Below are 18,527 nucleotides of genomic sequence, written 5' to 3' on the forward strand. Positions count from 1 at the left end.
CTACAGCTCATATTTTCTTCAATCATCAAGCTGTGCAAGTGGACCCTCTTTAAAACCAAGTACAGTGAGATGCAGCTATGTTATACCATCCACTTTGTACTGGGAAGTCCACAAAATGTGGGTCACGCTGTTTTGTTAGCTGCCTTGGGCATGCTTTGATGGGAAGGCAGGGGGAAAAGACATAGAATGTTATTCTTGTGGCTGCAAATGGAAGGCTACAATGTCAGGTGAATACACTACACTGGAAGGTATATGGAATATTCAAACACACTTCTCTTACCTGCAATGAAATGTTCCTTTTTTTCTGTGTGTCAGTTTTGTGGTTAACGCCCAGTTCATACTTTGCTATATAATACTTTGCTGGTGTTTAAAAAGGCATAGTGGCAAAGCCTTCTATTGAAATGAGGGTCATGGAGTAAGATTAGGCAACTAAAATATGAGGTTTATTAGCAGGTCTTTATTTATAATATAGGCTGAAGCAATCATTACAATGTAGAAGGGTAACACAGTTAACAGCAATTTTTTATTTATAGCAATTCAGAACAAAAAAGCATGAGGGGAGAGGTCAACTCTCGGTACAAACTAGCAACTAAACCACAATAACTTACCATTAGAAACATCTTTTCCTTTAAAAAACGGTGACACTGCTTTTACAATAGGCAAGGAACACACACCAAAAAAAATTAAACCCAACAGAATGATTCAAAGTGGTTTGTTACACCCTAAACATTGAATTTTGGCAACAGTTTTGATAATAAAATTTTAAACCAAGAGTAAATCCTAGTGTTTAAAGAACTAAAGAGGAGCTGCACTTCTTGAGTACAGCTGGGTTTAAAAAAAAAAATGTTTTGTATGCATACCTTTTGGATCCAATCCATCAGGAATTTCTCCTGCCCAAGCCCCACAAAAACTAACGGGAATTATACAAGAGTACTGCTGAGCCCTTGTGAAATGCCAGCTGATTTCAACATGAAGCTTGCCAGGAGATGATCGTGATCCCCTGCATCCATTTTAGTCCAATTACTGTTTTCCCCGCCCCACCTTAGTTTAGTGATGGGGAAAAGATCTTGAAGCATCATTTGCAGAACGCATCCGCTATTTCATCAAGATTGGGTGGGCTTATTATACCAGAGGCACTACTTGTTTTAATGTATGTTTTGAAGTAATAAGGAGCTTGTTTTTCATCAAAGGAGAGCTTTATCAATTAAAGATCATGCTTTTTTTGTCTTGTGTTTTTTGTTTTGCTTCTGAAGCCATAACTTAAAAAAGTGTTAAGCAACCACAGCAGTGTAAATGTATATAGAACACAGTGACTATAACAGTTTTACAATACGTCTCACATCCAATGCAGTTATGTATTTAAAGCATAAGAGGTTATGTAGGCAAGATGGTAGCCAATAGGAGTCTCAAGAATGTCCGTGGAGGAGTAGATGTGTGAGCATACGCCCAAATGAGCTCCTCCCGCTGTAGGGGCTACTTCTCTGCAACCACCAACACGCAGGTCTGTTGATCCGTTAATTCCGCTTGCGTTGCCCATATAGAGATAAGGCAGACGGTATTCGTTTAGACTGCAGAATGCTTTAAAATAAAAAGATACAACCCACAAAACTGCAGCACACCCGTGGTGCACGAGTGATGCACGTTTTCTACCGACCCCATGAAATGGATTATAACCACAGCAATTTTCATGTTAAGAAAAGAGAAGGAAAAAAAACCCCATCTATAAATTTATTAACAGCTTTCCTAAAATTTGTTGCTAAGAAGTCTCTTAAAAAAAAAAAAGTTCAACCCCCCGTAACCCCTGTAATAAATAAAAAAAGCAAAGCTGTGTGCCCGTTCCCTCCCGCATTCCCCCAAAGCTTTTAGCATTTATGAAAAAAGCCAACCCAAAATGTCACTTAAGAGAAGGAAAAACAGGCCCCTTACGATAAACGTTTCTCATTTCATCAGAATTCTCAGCTGGTTCCCCATCAGATCAAGTTGTTTCCTCAAAACTAGTGGGGTGTTTGCTGTTTGTTTGTTAAGCTGCCCAGCCTGCTGAGCATAGCCAGTTTAATGAGAAGTTTTTAACTAAGAACTCCCTGGTAAATCTCCCCACCACAACCCTTTTCAAGTCTACGCATTTCTTTCTCTCCACTTCTTCGTTACTGTCCCCTAACAAAAGAAAAAAGAAAAAAAAACGAGACAACGTGAAGGGAGAAAACAAAAAAAAGTTCTTAAGTCTAACCTGGCTTAAGATGGCATGACTTGACAAAAGTTGTTGCTTGTGCAGTCCTGAAGACAAGGGTGGGCTGGAATAATACAAATTATGATTATTAAAAGGAATAGTCCACAGAGGCTCTTCTTAGGCAGGAGATCTTATTGAGCCTTGACAATTTTTAATGGGAGAGGCTAAACACAGGAGGTGTTCCTAGTGTAAAGCGCCCATATACTTCCTACATAAACAAACACTGCAATCCAATATGGCTTATTGGGACGCATGTATCTTGAAGCTACCGCTAAGCTACTTTTGTGCAACAGTAAAGTCCCTCCCCTTTTCCTATCCCCTAAATACTAACCAATTACAGGCTCTCCCCCTCTCTCTCTTCCACTATATATTGCTTTAATCAATCAGCTGCTGTTTCCTGCCTTTCAAACATAAAAAAAGTCACTGTACTTCAGCGAGGACCTGTTTCTTGCCACGTCCTTCGTACGTTAAAAAACAAAAGCTGGTTTTCGCATCCTTCTCATGACAAGGTGCTTTGCAAAAAAAAATACAAAATAAAAATTCCCGGGGAGAGCGAGAATGCATTACTACTACTCTCTCCATGCCGAAGTTTAAGCTACTTGATCTTCTTTGTACGCATGTAAAACTTTTTTTTCCTTTTGTTTTGTACAAAGTGTTTATAAAAAAGTTACACAGGATTTGGCACCTTCAGGGGGGAAAAAATCAAAAGGGAAACTCAGGTTAAAAATGTGCAGGAAAAAAATAATAATCAGCAGTATTTACAAAAAAATTAAAAATAAAAATATCAGAAAGAGGCTGTGCCTTAAGCGTTTTAGTTTGCAGGTTCCCTCCCTCCTCCCACCCCCGCTGCCCTCCATTTTAAAGAACGTTTCCAGCTGCTTTGCTAATGAGCATCCTGCAAATTCTGATTGTACAGTGGAATGGACAGACAGTCGGTTTCATCAGGTAGTCTCTGTTAAGCTGGTCAACTGGCAGTGGTCCAGCGTCTAGGAAATGCGGGGCGCTGAGCGGTCATTTGTGGTGGTCTTCTTCAGCTTCACGCCCCGGCGAATCGCATTGAGCATGTCTTCGCCTTGCGGGGCTTCTCCCAGATTCTGGTCCCCTAACTGAGGCACCGGCTGGCATGGGGGAGCAGTCATGTTGGGGCTCTCCCTTTCTCCGGGCTCTCCTTCCCTTTCCCCGGCTGCCTGTCTCTGCTCCTCTCCAGCACTCGGCTTCTGGCTCACAGCGGGAGGGTTGGCGGGTGCCTGACCACTCCACGGCAAAGCTGCACCAACTCCAACCGAATTGCCGCCTCCGGCCTCCGGGCTTTGCTCAGGGCTTTCTTCAGCCCCGCTTGGCACACTGGGCAGCCCCCCCGGCATGTCTGGGACGGTTGGCGTCTTGACCGGAATCACGGGCGTCTTGATGGGTATCGGCCCTGCCCCTATGGTCCCACGCCGGACCGTCGGCTTGGTGGAAGGGGTCCGCCGGATGGTCGCCACGCCGGGAGTCACCAGCACAGGCCCAAGGGTGGTGGGGAGGCCTGCGGTGGACGCAGGGCGCTTGGCGTGAAACATGCGGCGGTACGACTGGCTGATGTCGCTGTTTCTCGGAATAGTTGAAGACTTGTCAAATTCCTGTTGCTCCGGCTCTTGGTCCCCGCTGACGGAGAAATAGTCGTAGTCCGAAACTGGGGGTGGAAAAAGGCAAGTCAGGAAACTACGACTCTTCAACTGCTGCGAGCTTTTATTTCACTGCCGCTAACTGCAGCAGGATGAGCAAAATTTACACAGGAGGCTTGGTCTGCTCAGAATTGAGTATAGTGGTACCTCGTGTTAAGAACTTTGCTTCAGGATGAGAACAGAAATCGTGCTCCAGCGGCAGCGGGAGGCCCCATTAGCTAAAGTGTTACCTCAGGTTAAGAACAGTTTCAGGTTAAGAACAGACCTCCAGAACGAATTAAGTTCTTAACCCGAGGTACCACTGTACAGCGGTACCTTGGTTGTCAAACTTAATCCATTCCAGGAGTCCGTTCGACTCCGGGAACCGTTCGGAAACCAAGGCGCAGCTTCCGATTGGCTGCAGTAGCTTCCTGCAGTCAAGTGTAAGCTGCGTCGGAAGTTCAGCTTCCAAAAAACGTTCACAAACCGGAACACATAATTCTGGGTTTGTGGCGTTCGGGAGCCAAGCCATTCGAGAACCAAGGTACCACTGTATATGTAACTTTTCCAGAGTTAATGCTAAATACATTACTCCTGGCAAATGAGCCACCGTAACTGCTAGAGGGATATGAAATTTCGTGTCTTGGGCTTTTAGACTCTTCTACCCATGTCCTATCTGAAACCAAAGGGACATATTGGTTGTCAGATGTGAAATAACAATGTTCTTTTCAGCTCTCCTTACTACCATCTCTTCAACGCATGATGAGCCTTTGTAAAATGCACAAAGTCTGCAGCATGCAGAAGGCTTGAGAGGTGCAGCAACTTTCTTGGCTTGGCCGTTCCAAAGAAGCAAAAAATGGGCACGCACATTACTTACCTTGTGAGGGGATGGTGTCCTCTGAGCAGCAAGGTGTGGTCGTTTGGGTGCTGTAGCCGCTGGAACACTGCAGGGAATCCCGGCTGCTCCTCTGGGTGTCCAGCTGCAGCCCTCGAGTCAGAGCCAGAGCTAGCTCTTCGCAGGCCTCCATCTCCTCTCCTTGCTAAAAAGACAAGAGAGGCCTCTTGTTAGGATTGCGGAACAGGGATAGCTAGGATGATCCCCAAGGGTCTCTTGCTGTGACGACCCCTTCCGCACAAAGCAGATTATTACAACATTATTCCCGTTAGATGATCAGACCAACCAAAACATCACAAAGTACTGTATTTTTCGCTCCATAAGACACATTTTTTTCTTCCTAAAAAGTAAGGGGAAATGTCTGCGCATCTTATGGAGCGAATGTGTGGTCCCTGGAGCCAAATTACCCAGGGGCAAAAAGCAGATCATTCTTCTTCTTTTTTTTTTGAAAGAGGGAGGTGGGTGTTGAAACAAAGCCGCTGATCGTTTGCCGATCGGGGAGAGAGATAAGGGACGCTAGAGGTAAAGACAGCAAACTTGCAAAAGGGGGGGGGGACAGGAAGACTAAAGCAATAAGGAGAGAAATTAGAAGAAAAGGAGGAGCAAAAAACTGCTCCAGGTAAGGAAAAGACACTATGGCAAACAAGAGGGAAGGGAGTGTTGAAAGGAAACAGCTGATTGGTGGGATCAGGAGAGAGATGAGGGACGCTAGTGGAGGCTGCCTGGGAGGGGGAAGGTAAAAGCCCACGGATCCTCAGGATTTTTACATTGGGTCACCATTAGATCACATAGCATGTCCATGGCTACACCCTGCACCAAAAAAATCATGTATCCACTGTTTCCTGAGGCTGCAATGGTGCAAAACTGTGGTTACAAAGCATGGATTCGCAGGATTTTTGCATTGGGCTACCCCAAACTCACCATCAGATCACATGTCTGTGGCCACAGCATGAACCACAAAAATCATACATCCACTGTTTCATTCAGAATATTTTTCTTCTTGATTTCCTGCTCTAAAAACTAGGTGCGTGTTATGGTCAGGTGCATCTTATGGGGCGAAAAATACGGTAAGTGTTCAAGCTCTGCAAGTAAGCACAACAGTAAGAGCTGTCCGACAGTGGAGCAGGCTCTCTCAGGAGGATGTGGGCTCCTTCCTTCCTTGTTTTAAGCAGAGGTTGGACGGCCATCTGTCACGGATGCTTTAGCCAAGATTCCAAGATTGCAGAGGGCTGGAGTGGATGACCTTTGGGACCCTTCCAACTCTACGATTCTATGATAAGCAGGAAATGTTTGTGCAACTCAGAAGACCATTGGGGCTCAGTTGGGCCCATTTGGTACTGGATGAACAGGTCTACTGGGGACACAACAAAGAACAACCGAGTCTCACCCTTGGGGCAGCTGACACAGTCATGCTCCGAGGTCTCTGAGCTTCCTCGGTGGCCAGAGCTGGTCCACTCTGTGCTCCCCCGGCGGGGTCTCCTTCTCGTTTTTCCTTCCGGCGTTGCAAAGTATTTACCAAGGGCTGGTCATAAGGACCTGGCTTAGCCCAATCCTAGAGAAAAAATCCCATTAGTCAAAAGTTTATGCAGATTGCATATTCTCTGCAAAGATACGTGTTGGGCTCTCTGCTTTTTATTAAAGGAAAGTCACCAGTCTTAAGATGTTGTTTTTCTGAACTCATGTACAGCTTTGCCTTCAAAGCAAGGCACAGGCCAGGTTGACTCCATTGCAGGAGCAACAGCACAGCACAGCAGCGAGTCAGTGACTGGTGTAATGATCTCAGCTTCCTAAGTGATGGCTTAGGAAGCTGAGGATGAGAGTCCCTCTCCCCCCTCCAAAAAAAACCCCTTGATCTGTTCTGGGGTTTCTCCCAACCCTCTAGAGCAGACAGGGGAGGAAATGCAGCGGAAGGAAGTCAACTTTGTTGGCTCCAATTGCTAGGATTTCATAAAACCTTGGTTTTCCTAAGCCTATTTTAATATATAGCTGGGGAAATCTCCATTTTGAGGAATAAGCTGCCAACACACAAAGGCCCTTTCCAAATGGCTGAAGGAGGAAATAATTGGGTTTTTTAAAAAAATTGTTTTACAGCCACACTGATAAAAATACAGCGCCAGAAACATGGCGTCATTTTAATGTGATTGGGCCAATGGGTGGGAGGGTTTGGGGGACAGGATAGGAATGCACAGCTGTTCAACGGAGAGGCAACAGACATTAAGAACGCTGCAGAGAACTGGAAGAATGAAACATCTGTGCTTCCTGCCCCCCTCCCCACAAATGTGTAACTTCAAAAGCTACCCCAGGTAACAAACCATCACAATTTCCCCATAAATAGATAATGTTCAGGCTTATTTGTTAAGGGCAAGATCAAACCTCCTTGACCCTAATTTGAAGTAAGGGGGATGTTCTAATACAAATGTCCCTGGCAAGGCAGTTGTAAGCATTACTGAGATAAATGTGTGAGGAACTTTAAACATCTGAAAAGTGCCAAGGAGTTGCACTAAAGGGAAGAGTCCTTGCTATGGGTATCAGCCTTGCAACCAGATCTTGTTTGGAGACAAAGCAGGACTGATATATTAAGCTCCCTTAAGATGGAAGGGAGAGAATAACCTGGCAGGCTATTTCTCTCTCTCAAGTTTTTACTTCTATGCAGGTCTGGAGATCTATTAGCAAGAGCTGAACCTCCCCAGCCTTCCTCCAATCCAGTAAATACCCTGCTTCTGTAAATAGCATGGAGCTCCTACTTATTCACACAAAGTAAATATTAGCGGGTAGGTGGGGGTGCCGCTTCATATGAAGGCCTTTTAAAAATCACTTTGTCAGTGAATATTCATTTAATAAGACGAAAGTACTTTTAAGTTCAAATGTAAACTCAGCCCAGTGCATGGTTACGTCGTTTAGATGAGGGCAGTTTCTCATGCCATGTTTTGAACCCATGTAAGGATACCCAAATCAAAAGCACACCATTTCTGAAAGGTGCACCTGGGTGTTAATTCGCCACGTACCCCTTTAAAATAAGCAGAAACACTCCTGCTTTGGTCAACTCCTGGTGTGTATTTCAGAAAGGGAAGTACACAGGTAGGCACCTTTCAAAACCAAAATAGCATGCAAGTGTCTGGGACTCATATCTGCACCCTCGTTCCCAACAGATTCTCAGGCCAGACAGACAAATAATGGGTTGCCCGGGGCACTGCAGATACATTTCTTCCCTTCTTCCTTTCCAACAAATGTGCTCCTTTCAAAGCAATCTAGAAACCTAGTAAATTGACTCATTTGACACCAACTGTACATTAGGCAAATGTAACTGATGTAGTCTTCAAGCAGGAAGACTTCATGTGTGTGCACATGGTAAAAAGAATAACGTAAGTTACACTAGGGAGTGATTGTCCCAGCAAGTTTTTCCAGGGGTGAAGCTGTGAATGAGAGCCAACAGGAAATGCAAGGCCCTGTTCAAGGGATCTCCCCTGGAAAAGATACCATGAGCAACTTTAGTGTTAATTTTAGCATAGGGTTAGGGAACCTCCAGTCTATGGGCGAATCCTGGCCTGCAGGGTCAGCTTCCTAAGGAAGGGGTTTGCACGGAAAGCCCTGCTAACAGGAGGAGGAAAAACCCTTTTGTTTTAGCAGTACTTTATTAGGTGCTTTGAAGTCGCAACTTTGGGCCTTCAAAGCACCTGGCACCCAATGTCATTGTGAGGTCAGTTGATTGACAAGTTGGCAACCCTGGCCACTTGTCAAATTTGGCCCTGGAGTCCAATCCTGATGAGGATCAGGGCCTGTTAAACGAAAAAGATTCCCTACTTCTTAACTTTATTAATAAGAGGCACACCCTCAATTAAGTCCTATCAAACTGTTATCCAGAGAGCACCAACGGTTAACCTAGAACCATCCCAAAGTCTCAGTGTGCTGCACAGTTTGGTAAGCTGTTGAAATGCTTGTTCAGATAATACCGATTTCTTTCTTTTGAAGTTCTTGATTTACGGGAGTAGGAGCTAAGGGAGACTCCCTTGTCAGATCACAGAATTCGGAATAGTATTACGAGCTGGGGTGGGGCAGAGAATTAAATGAGATTCCAGAAGCAACAACTTGCAGTAGAGTTGGGGAGTGGGAAATGGAAAGGAGAATGGGTGACAGAAACAAAAAAAAAAAAAAGAAACACAAACCTTCCAGCTAGGGATCTTAGATGATGGTAACATGCCTGGCCCAATGGTGTAATAATGAGCGCAGTCTGGAAGGAGGGTGGTGGAAGAGGAAGCCCGGGTCCATGCGTGGGAGACAGGCGGGAAATGAGGGGAAGGGCCTGCACCAACGGAAGCTAAAGATGGGCCACTGGACAAACTACAGTGATAATACCCATTAGACAACTGGAAACAAAACAAAACAAAAAGGGGAAAAAAGAGGAGAGAAATTAATATAAATAGGACAAAATATGGGGGTGGGGTACAAGGTGAATCAGGCATGCATTGCTGGGAGTCAAGGGGAAATACCCCATGGAGATTTGAGAACTGTTTGCAACTCAACACCCCATACAGTGCTGGATCATGCTTTGTTAATGTTACTCAAATATGCATCGCCGTTCAAAAACCAAAACATCATTTTCAGGGGCTGAACAGCTTTAGGGTACTCTGTTAGAGAGGCAGCCTTTTTGGGGGGACGGGAAGTTAACCTCCCAGCGTTGGCCAGTGTTATGCATGCCGGATAAACACAATACGGAGTTTGGATGCTCTCGTTCCTTGAGGGACAATCGCAAGTTTCGTTCAGATTCTGAAAGCAATGGGGTGCGATATTTCCGAAGCTGTTAATACGCCTCCTGGGTTAGTATTTTCACAGCGCGTTCAAGTGAGAAGCAGCAGCAGCAGCAGCAGCAGCAGCTCAGCCTCAGAAAATGACATGTTCTAGGAACAACATAATGAAAGGGGATGGAAGGAATCGGGGGCGTTTCCAGATGAGAATGGACCCCAATTTAAAATCACTCGCTCTGGTGGAGATCGGAAATTATCCCCAAATTATTATTTTACTTGAAAATGCCAGTAAGATTTACGCATGCCAGGGGGCATCTGATTTTAAAAAGAGACTCTGAGATTGTGCATGATTGGAGGTGATGAGTAGACCACATGAAGATTTTGGCTTCGCATTATTAGAAAAGCTCCCTAGAGCCAATTCCATTGCATTGACCAAAGTGGTTCTGTCGTGGGCTAACGGTTATAAACACAGCCACGACATGCCACAGACTGCACCGCAAAATGCCTGGCAAATGGTTTTGTGAATGCTCCAACTTGTGTTACCATCATTGCTGAACAATCTCCACTTCCAGAACGTGGCAGGCAGGGACTCACAAAACCAGTTACTGCACCCAAAGAGGTGGCAACTGCGCGTTAAAAGCAACTGTGCAGCTGGAAGCATGAGGCTGCATTCAACTCATTCATTTGGATCATGTGCGGGGAACTTTCAGCTCTCTAGATGTTGCGAAGCTACAACTCCCCGTCACCCACAAGCATGGCCAATGACTAAGGGTGATGAACGATGTAGTTCAGAGCAACAGCTGGAGGTCCAAAGAGTTCCCCGTACCCAATTTCGATCCTTTATGCCGTGGTGGTATCCAAACTTTTTAGGGCCTTCAAAGCACCTGACACCTAATGTCAGATTTGATGAAGTGAGGGCTGACCAACCTTTTTTTAGGATTGAAGTTGTGGAGGTTTTTTAGGATTTTACCCCAGGAAATAGGAAATAAACTAAGAAACTGCCGCAGGGGCCCTATTAAACCAGCCCCTGCGGGCCTGTTTAGGCCCCCGAAATGGACTTTGGACATGCCTGCTACGGGTTTCCATTCTCATCCTCTCATTTGCACTCAGGAGAACTATTTCGGGCCTGTGTGTCTGAGAGCCCGGGGAGGATCAAAGAACATGTCTTAGAGACGAAGCCTTTTTCACCTTCTCTGTGGAGGCCCAAGCCCCCATGGTAGAGCCTGAGCTGACTGACGTGGGGGAGCTGCACTCGCTGACTGACTGGCAGGTTTCAGAGGCTTCCGAGGAGGCAGAGCTGGACGAATTCTGCTGGGTTAAAAAAATAGCGGCAACCATGACACGGCAAGGAACAGCAAAGGAGAGGAAAGACAAGCCAACAGGAGAACAAAAACCCAACAAAGCACAGAGGAACGAATACATTCACAGGAGGAGGAAGAGGAGAGAAGCAGAGTTAGGAGATCAGAGCAAAAATTCGATCGTTATGAACGTAGCCGAAAGCCTTCAACACTGCAAGAGGGACAAAAGCAACAGGGTCCTAAATGGCAGAGCCTTTGCTGCTTTCTAAAAAGAAGCAAACATCTATGATGCCACGTGCCAACTCCCCGCTGAGATTTCAGTTTCAATCGAAAGGGCTGAGGCAATGGCGCCTTCAGAACCGCCTTGGAGCAGATCAGCGGAGCGCTGAAGCCACAGCTGCAGCACCACAACGCAAAGGCCCTCCGGCCGTGCCTTGCCTTTGGAGGCTGGTAGTTGGGAAAATCTAGGCAAGGGTACCTAGGGAAAAGCCTGTATATGGAAACCCCACACGGATTTGTCAAGAACTGGGCCAGCAGCGGGAGACCAGCTGCTGCGCACAAAACTTTCTTGAGAAAGTAAATCCGTATTTACCAGGCAGACATTTTCCATGTGGATTCCTTCATGGGAAGTTGTTCGAAGCTACCCCAATGTTTCCATACGGCCTTACGTGAGGGGTGCTGGTGGTCAGAGAGTCCACTCACAGAGAGTCCTCGGCCCAGTATACCTGAAGGAGCGTCTCCACCCCCATCGTTCTGCCCGGACACTGAGGTCCAGCGCCGAGGGCCTTCTGGCGGTTCCCTCATTGCGAGAAGTGAGGCTACAGGGAACCAGGCAGAGGGCCTTCTCGGTAGTGGCACCCGCCCTATGGAACTCCCTCCCATCAGATGTCAAAGAGATAAACAACTACCAGACTTTTAGAAGACATCTGAAGGCAGCCCTCTTCAGGGAAGTTTTTAATGTGTGACATTTTAATGTATTTTTAATCTTTATTGGAAGCTGCCCAGAGTGGCTGGGGAAACCCAGCCAGATGGGCGGGGTACAAATAATAAATTACTATTACTAGGGTTTCTGCCCTCAGTCTCCCTGTGCTGTCCGTATGTCTGTACTATCCTCCCCAAATTAGTGTTGAGACATCTGGAGAGTTGTGAGAATCTCAACATTGAAATAATAAATTGACGCTCTTCCTGTTGTGCCATAGATCACCTAAATCCAATCTTTTCCTGGGATTCTCTGCTCTTCAGCTCAAACCTACAAACCACACATTCCAGTGCTTTTAGTTTGGCCCGGATAGCTCTGTTGGCCATAGTGTGGTGCTGATAAAGTGAGGTCCGATCCTTTGTCTGCATTGCAGGGGTCTGGAACTAGATGATTCTCAGGATCCCTTCCAACTCTACAATTCTATGAGGAGCAGAGTGGGAAACCTGTGGCCCTCCAGATGTTGCTGGACTACAGCTCCCATCATTCCTGGGCCACTGGCTGATGGGAACTGGGGCTCCACCTCATCTAGAGGGCCACAGGTTCCGACAGGTTCCCCCTCTCCCAGCCCTGCTACAGAGTGACCCACATCAATGAGATAGCAGCAGGCTAAAAATGTATACAACAGGAGCAAAAGGCATGCGCCCCCATGGAAGGTGTAGGCATGCAAGGCAAGCCTTCAGCAAAGAATCGAGACAACAACCCTATTAAGCATATGCAAATACAACAATCTGCTCTACATATTCCAAGCACAGAATTTGAGGTTTCTTCACCCAGAACTGAGACTCTTTGCTTTGTACGGGTGCACAATATCTGCGCTTCTACAGGGGGACGTCGCCCCTTACAGTGGTACCTCGGGTTACGAACTTAATTCGTTCCAGAGGTCCGTTCTTAACCTGAAACCGTTCTTAACCTGAGGTACTACTTTAGCTAATGGGGCCTCCCGCTGCCGTTGTGCGATTTCTGTTCTCATCCTGAGGTAAAGTTCTTAACCCGAGGTACTACTTCTGGGTTAACGGAGTTTGTAACCCAAAGTGTTTGTAACCCGAGGTATCACTGTACTTTGGAACGCAGGCTAGATTTTTGAAATGGACAGACCTAGATCAGTCACCCTTGTTTGTAGTTTGCACATGCGGAGAGGTGCAGGGCTGAAAGAAACTCTCATATAAACCAGGGCCTACACAAAGCAGGCCCTGTTTCTCCCACCCATACGTAAAAAAATAAGGGTGGACGGATTGCAAAAGCAAGTCCTACTCATGGAGGTGATTATAAGGGATGCAATTCATACGACAGGCTTGTACATGAGGGCTTAAACCCACTGCCTGCAAAACTTTTACACACCAAGGCGCAAGCCTTACTGACCTTTTTATAAGACATACAGGCAAGACTATTTCTGACTCTCCCTGTGGAAAAAACCCTCCTCTGTCTTTCTTGCTAGTTTAAGCCTCCCAACTGACTATCTGACTATGCTATGGGGTAATTTGGATACGCACCAAGCCAAATTGCCTCCTTTCACCCAATCCCCTACAATTCCATGGCGCGAGAAGTTGCAACAACTGCCCATTGCGTTCTTTTGTCCCTCAGCAACAGAGAACGGAACTCACACAAAACGGGCCGCTAAAAACACATAAAAAGCATCAACAGAGAAAGCAGAACACCACTTTCATCTATGGCTTTATCGCAAGAATCAACATTCTGCTTTCAAACGATGACACGCGGCAGCGCGAGGTTATTTTCTCTGTCTTGCGAATAAAAACTCCAAGATGAAAGCCCGTCAGTTGGTTAAAACACACAACACATTAAACGGTTTTCTGGGTTCTGCCTGCATGAGTAGCAGGACATTCAAGCAAGTCTGAAATATCCAGGGCATAAAAATGATCCCTTTTATCCTCACGCTGAAATGATACTATGGACATCTCTCTCTGTCTCTCTTTAGTGGGGGGTTCCTCTATTCATTAGCACATTAAGAACGCCAATTTCTCCCCACTGGGCAACAGTTTATGTTCCGAAATCCACATGGAGCTAAGGTCACATGGAGAGGTCCAACTTGTGACCAGCTCCAAAACACATCATAGTTCCAAGAATTTAGTGACTCAAAAACCTGGATCGCTTACAACTGTGGTGGACCAAAACCCAATTGTGTGCTGGATCTCTTCATAAAAGCTAATGCCATGCAGAACCCACCTTGCAAAAGAAACAATGCATTGCACAGTAAGACAACTGATGGTCTGGGCCATTTCACACATTACGCAAAGTCCATGCCAGTTACGCTGCTGGCAACAGACTCAGCTTTGGCTAATCACTGATTAGTGTACCTGTGAGATACAGGTGTCGCTGTGTGATACAGATGTTTGCAAACATACCTGATTTGCGTTCACATTCATTTTAGATCTTGGCTTAAGGTGTACACTAAACACGTCAGCATGTGAAGTGCTCTTTAATGTGGGCTGAATGTGGACCTGTGGACCCTGTAACTAAAGAACCCCTAGTTGGAATAGTTCCAAGTCTTTTCCAAGGGGTGTGTGGCATAGTGTTCCCTGAGGCATTTTGGTTCACTGGGCATGCAGGGAAAATTGCATGTCTGAATGCAACACTTTTGTTAAATATCCCAGCATCACACGCAAAGGCAGCTGTTCAGGGAGAAGGCTTCCAGCCAAGCCTTTTCCCATCCCTGCTAACTTTGCACCAAGAGATTTTACGACAAGCCCTAGGCGTGGTTGTGGTCTCAAAACAAGCCGTTTCTGTCAGGTATCTACAGCAACGCCACATTCTCCTTCCTGAACATACGAGATCTGCTCTCAGAAGTGCTCTCATATCCTGTAAATACGGAATTATTACCCAGGGGTTTTTTTTTGTGTGTTTTGTTTTTTTTACTATTTTCACTTCCACTTAAGTTGCTGTACACCTCTTTTGTAGAGCTTGAAATTTAATGGAAGGAAGGGAAACATTTCTGGGGTAAGCTTTGGGGCATCAAATAGCTTGGGATGGGGTGGTACAAAATAGGGGAATAATTATGGCCGAGCCACCAGGAGGCAGCTGTCAGATCACTGAACATTGATTGCAAGAATTCGCATAGCAAATGGGAGGAAGGTTCTAAACTTGAGTTGCAGGATAGCAGAATCCTTGGGATACTGATTAAAATTTGCATCACTGGAAGCAGTTGTTTATAGTTTCTCTTGTTATCGTCAGCCACAGGTAAAATTAACACGGCCCCACCACCCTGTTTGCAGCCCCCAGATATCTGGAGAGCATCAGGCGGGAAGGAGACTGGCGAGAGGGAGTGCTAGGGAGAACATACCCTGACAGCTTGCATGTGCATTTCTCTTGCGATCAACTCGATGTGAAAGACAAGACGGGAAGATGCAAACATCTTTCCTGTAATCTGTGAAAGGGCCCCGCATTTTAGCCTTTGGCTGCAGCGGCAGGAGGCAATTGCTGGGTTTACCTCTTGGCAGCTGCAAGCCAGGCTTAAGACACGATTTGCGATGGGTGAGAATTAGAAAGTAGCAGTAGTCTGCCCAATAAAGCAGGGGTGGGGAATCTCTGGCCTGGGGGCCAAATGTGACCTCCCAGGACTCTCTATCCAGCACATTAGACTCTATCCAGGTCACACTCCTTGCCATCCCCTTCACTGGCCCTATTTCACACCCTCCTTGTGTGTTTTGTGCCTGGCTAGAAGGTACCCTTGACCTCTTGCTTTTCCTGAATGGATGAGAGGGAAGAGGTCTGTAATCGTGTAGCCTATCTGTTGTTGTTGTTTAGTCATGTCTGACTAGCATACAATGGAAATGATTACATCCAATACTCAACCCACTTTGGCCTCTCGCCCCACCCACCACTGACACGTGGCCCCCATTAAGTCCCTCAGAAGGCATAGCGGCCCTTGGGCTGGAAAAATATTCCCTACTCCTGCAGTAGAGTAATGCAGCAGGCAGACAACCAAATAACCCAAAGCAGAAGCCACAAAAAGCACAATGAGCACAGAAGCCCTTGGAGATCTTGGGGGAGAAACGGAAGGTGCTACATGCGGGGGCAGCCGCTGCTCCCTAGGCATACCTGGTTGAGGGCCTCTGGCGGCATGGGGGATGGCGACTTGGACTGGAAAGCGTCCTGGGACATGAAGCCGGAGTCGTGCGAGGACACGCTGGACAGCCTCATCGGCGCTTGCTGGGGCAGGTTGGAGCTGCGGTAGCGATAGTGTGAACTGGGTGAGTGAGAGTGTGAGCCGCTTGACCGTGAGTCACTACTGTTTACACTGTTCAGACTGCTGTGAGATACAAAAGGAAGAGAGACGAGGGCGGAGGGGGAGGGGGGAAGAGAAAAAAAAAGGGGGGAGGGGGAAGAGACCGCACAGGACAATTAACATTCCATGGTTCTCCAGCAGGGCATGCAGCACGAAGAATAAAATAAATAAATGGCACAACTAGCGGAAGGAAACTGGTAAGAGTCGCAAGGAACTGCAGTATCCTTAGGAATCGGATGGAAAATGGCAAATCGACAGCATCGAGTGGTCCTAGAATGCGGCAATGAACAAGTCAGGGGCTGTTTCTGCAAAGGAAGAAGTTCCTCCAGCAGACCAGGCAGGAAAGCGGGAGGGAGCTGGTTCCCCACCCCAGGCTACCAGCATGGGACAAAACGGCTGACAACTGGGGAGGAAGCTGGGATAGCTTGGGTCAAATTGAACGTTTGTTGCACGAGTGGAACGACTTCTGCTCATGCAACAAAACTTCCCTTTCTCCTCTCACGCCACCCCAATCTGCTGCAGAGGGCTAGGGGCAACCTCAGAGCCGATCTGAAGGGGTAGGAGCACAGGAGGAGGAAGAGGAAGTTCCACTGTGTGACTGGAAGGTCTGCAAGAGCACTGACTCTGCTGGACACAATTCCTTTGTAGGCTAGGGGTATATTTGAAATGCTGCACTGGATACCGATTAGGGCTGCCTCAAGGCGCCCGAGGTAAGAAATCCCATCAGCACCCGAACAAAAAGCTAACCAGCATGTGGAACGTTCTACTGAGAGATTCCCTGTGCAAGTGAATGGGAGTGGTAGCAAAACCACTACTGCACTCGGGTACAGATCCCGGTACTCAATGGGACTGGAATAGGAGAGACTTCTGGCAGACTATGCACCGTGGACTGGACCTGCCTTGCCTCTCAATTCTGCTGGTGCAAGCAGTGGCCTCACTCTGCTCCTGAGGTTGTCGTGTCCCTTCCTCTCATAGCATGCCCTATCGCCAGAAAAGGCACCCTCCCTTGGGATTAAAAGTCTGCAGCAGAATATTAAAATTTTAAGGCAGAGGAGGGGTTTCACTGCTAACCCAAGAGGGCTGGCTACTTTCTCCTTTAAGCTTCTATTTACATAATACTATCAACTGTTGGGCTCAACCACATGAAGACAGCAGGAGATCTTTGATGGGGTCTCCTGAGGATTCCCTTTAAGCAATAAATAGAGCTGGCAATCTGCTTTGCGGGAGACAAGAGGCTATACGGTCCCATCGCCTGTGGAGATGATGGTCACGTGAATCTCCCACCATCTTGCCTAGTTTACCTGCTGGGATTGTACAGCCAGCCATTTTCCTTGTTAAGGATATTGCATTTTGAAAAGCCTGGGCTTACCGCTGTCAAAAGAAATATCTATAGATCTCCTGTCTATAGATACTGTATGTACGCATGCACAGACAGCTCGCTACGCAGGGAAATGCAAGGGGCATCTTGGTCTACCATGCCGTAGGGTGCTTCAGCTCTCCAATCCATGTGATTCGGAAGGCAAATTTGTTAAAAATAATGACAATAATAATAATAATAGCATTTAAGGCTAAAAAGAAATGCAGGCGCAAGGAACATACAGCAGAACATCTTCCTTTTGGTGGAGAAAAGGAGAGAATTAGACACCGGTGTGCCTGGCAAGGAGTGAGGGAGGAGGAGGAGATGCATGCTGCCAAACTGTTTTAGCAGAGAGAAAACAGTTTTCATGGAAGAGGTCAAAGGGGAATCTAGATGCTCAAAACACGCAAAAATAAAAAAAGTTAACTCTTTTTTTCTGAACTGCATTTCATCAGTACTGAACAGTAAAGTACTACCGAATAATTTTCAGTAAAGGATTTTACTCAAAGAAGTTGGAAGAGAAACGGGAGGCATCCAAGCAGTTTATGCCACTGAGAAATTAAGCCTGCTGTACGATTGAACAATTGTATAAACATTTACAATGTATGTGGGTTCATGAGACAGTGGCAAAGAATACTAGACCCCGAATCGACAACTGGATGGTCAGTGGCCGGTTTTCCTTAAAAGTTTTTTTTCCAGAGCCTCTTTGTATGGCTGTCATAACAACGCTCAACAATTCTATTTCACTCTATCAATAGCATCTCCAGAAGGAGAGGACCACAAAACAGTAGACAAATCATTATTTTACAAAATTCAGATGTACCCCCAGATTCAAGCATCTTAAAACACCATTATGTTGATGTGAGTCAAGACTAAAAAGTTCATTGCCCATGAATGGGTTGGGGAGAACATTTTGTCGCAGCATGGAGAAGATTGTGATTTCTAGACAAGGGTCTGAGAGGTTCTTCTTTTGTCCTGCTGCTTTTGACTGCTTGCCGCTGAATCGGAACAAACATCAATCTGCAGAAAACCTAATTAACATGTGTTCCGATTCAGCAGTAAACCACAGGTTTTCCTAGGGAAAGCGGCAGGACGAAAGAAAAACATGTTTAGAAATCACGGGATAAATGGCACATGTGGCTGAGC

At 46.3% G+C, this 18,527-nt stretch overlaps 1 protein-coding gene across 18 annotated transcripts in view; it reads right to left on the reverse strand.

Annotated features, from left to right (window-relative positions):
• Window positions 1–437: 437 nt before the first annotated feature.
• Window positions 438–18,527, reverse strand: part of MTSS1 (MTSS I-BAR domain containing 1) — a 155,864-nt gene continuing 137,774 nt past the window's right edge. For 2 of the 18 annotated variants that reach the window (XM_081204549.1, XM_081204550.1), the window contains 6 exons: window positions 15,838–15,964; window positions 10,696–10,815; window positions 8,929–9,129; window positions 6,153–6,317; window positions 4,748–4,910; window positions 438–3,899 (listed from right to left, as the gene is read on the reverse strand). In XM_081204549.1, the coding sequence (XP_081060675.1) occupies window positions 3,214–3,899; window positions 4,748–4,910; window positions 6,153–6,317; window positions 8,929–9,129; window positions 10,696–10,815; window positions 15,838–15,964 (1,462 nt within the window). In that variant the 3' untranslated portion in view covers window positions 438–3,213. Of the gene's footprint in view, window positions 3,900–4,747; window positions 4,911–6,152; window positions 6,318–8,928; window positions 9,130–10,695; window positions 10,819–15,837; window positions 16,049–18,527 lie in introns of all 18 variants that reach the window. The other 16 variants (XM_081204534.1, XM_081204546.1, XM_081204544.1 and 13 more) reach the window with 12 other exon arrangements.

Source organism: Podarcis bocagei, assembly GCF_964188305.1.
Source record: "Podarcis bocagei genome assembly, chromosome: 8".
NCBI classification, from domain to species: Eukaryota; Metazoa; Chordata; class Lepidosauria; order Squamata; family Lacertidae; genus Podarcis; species Podarcis bocagei.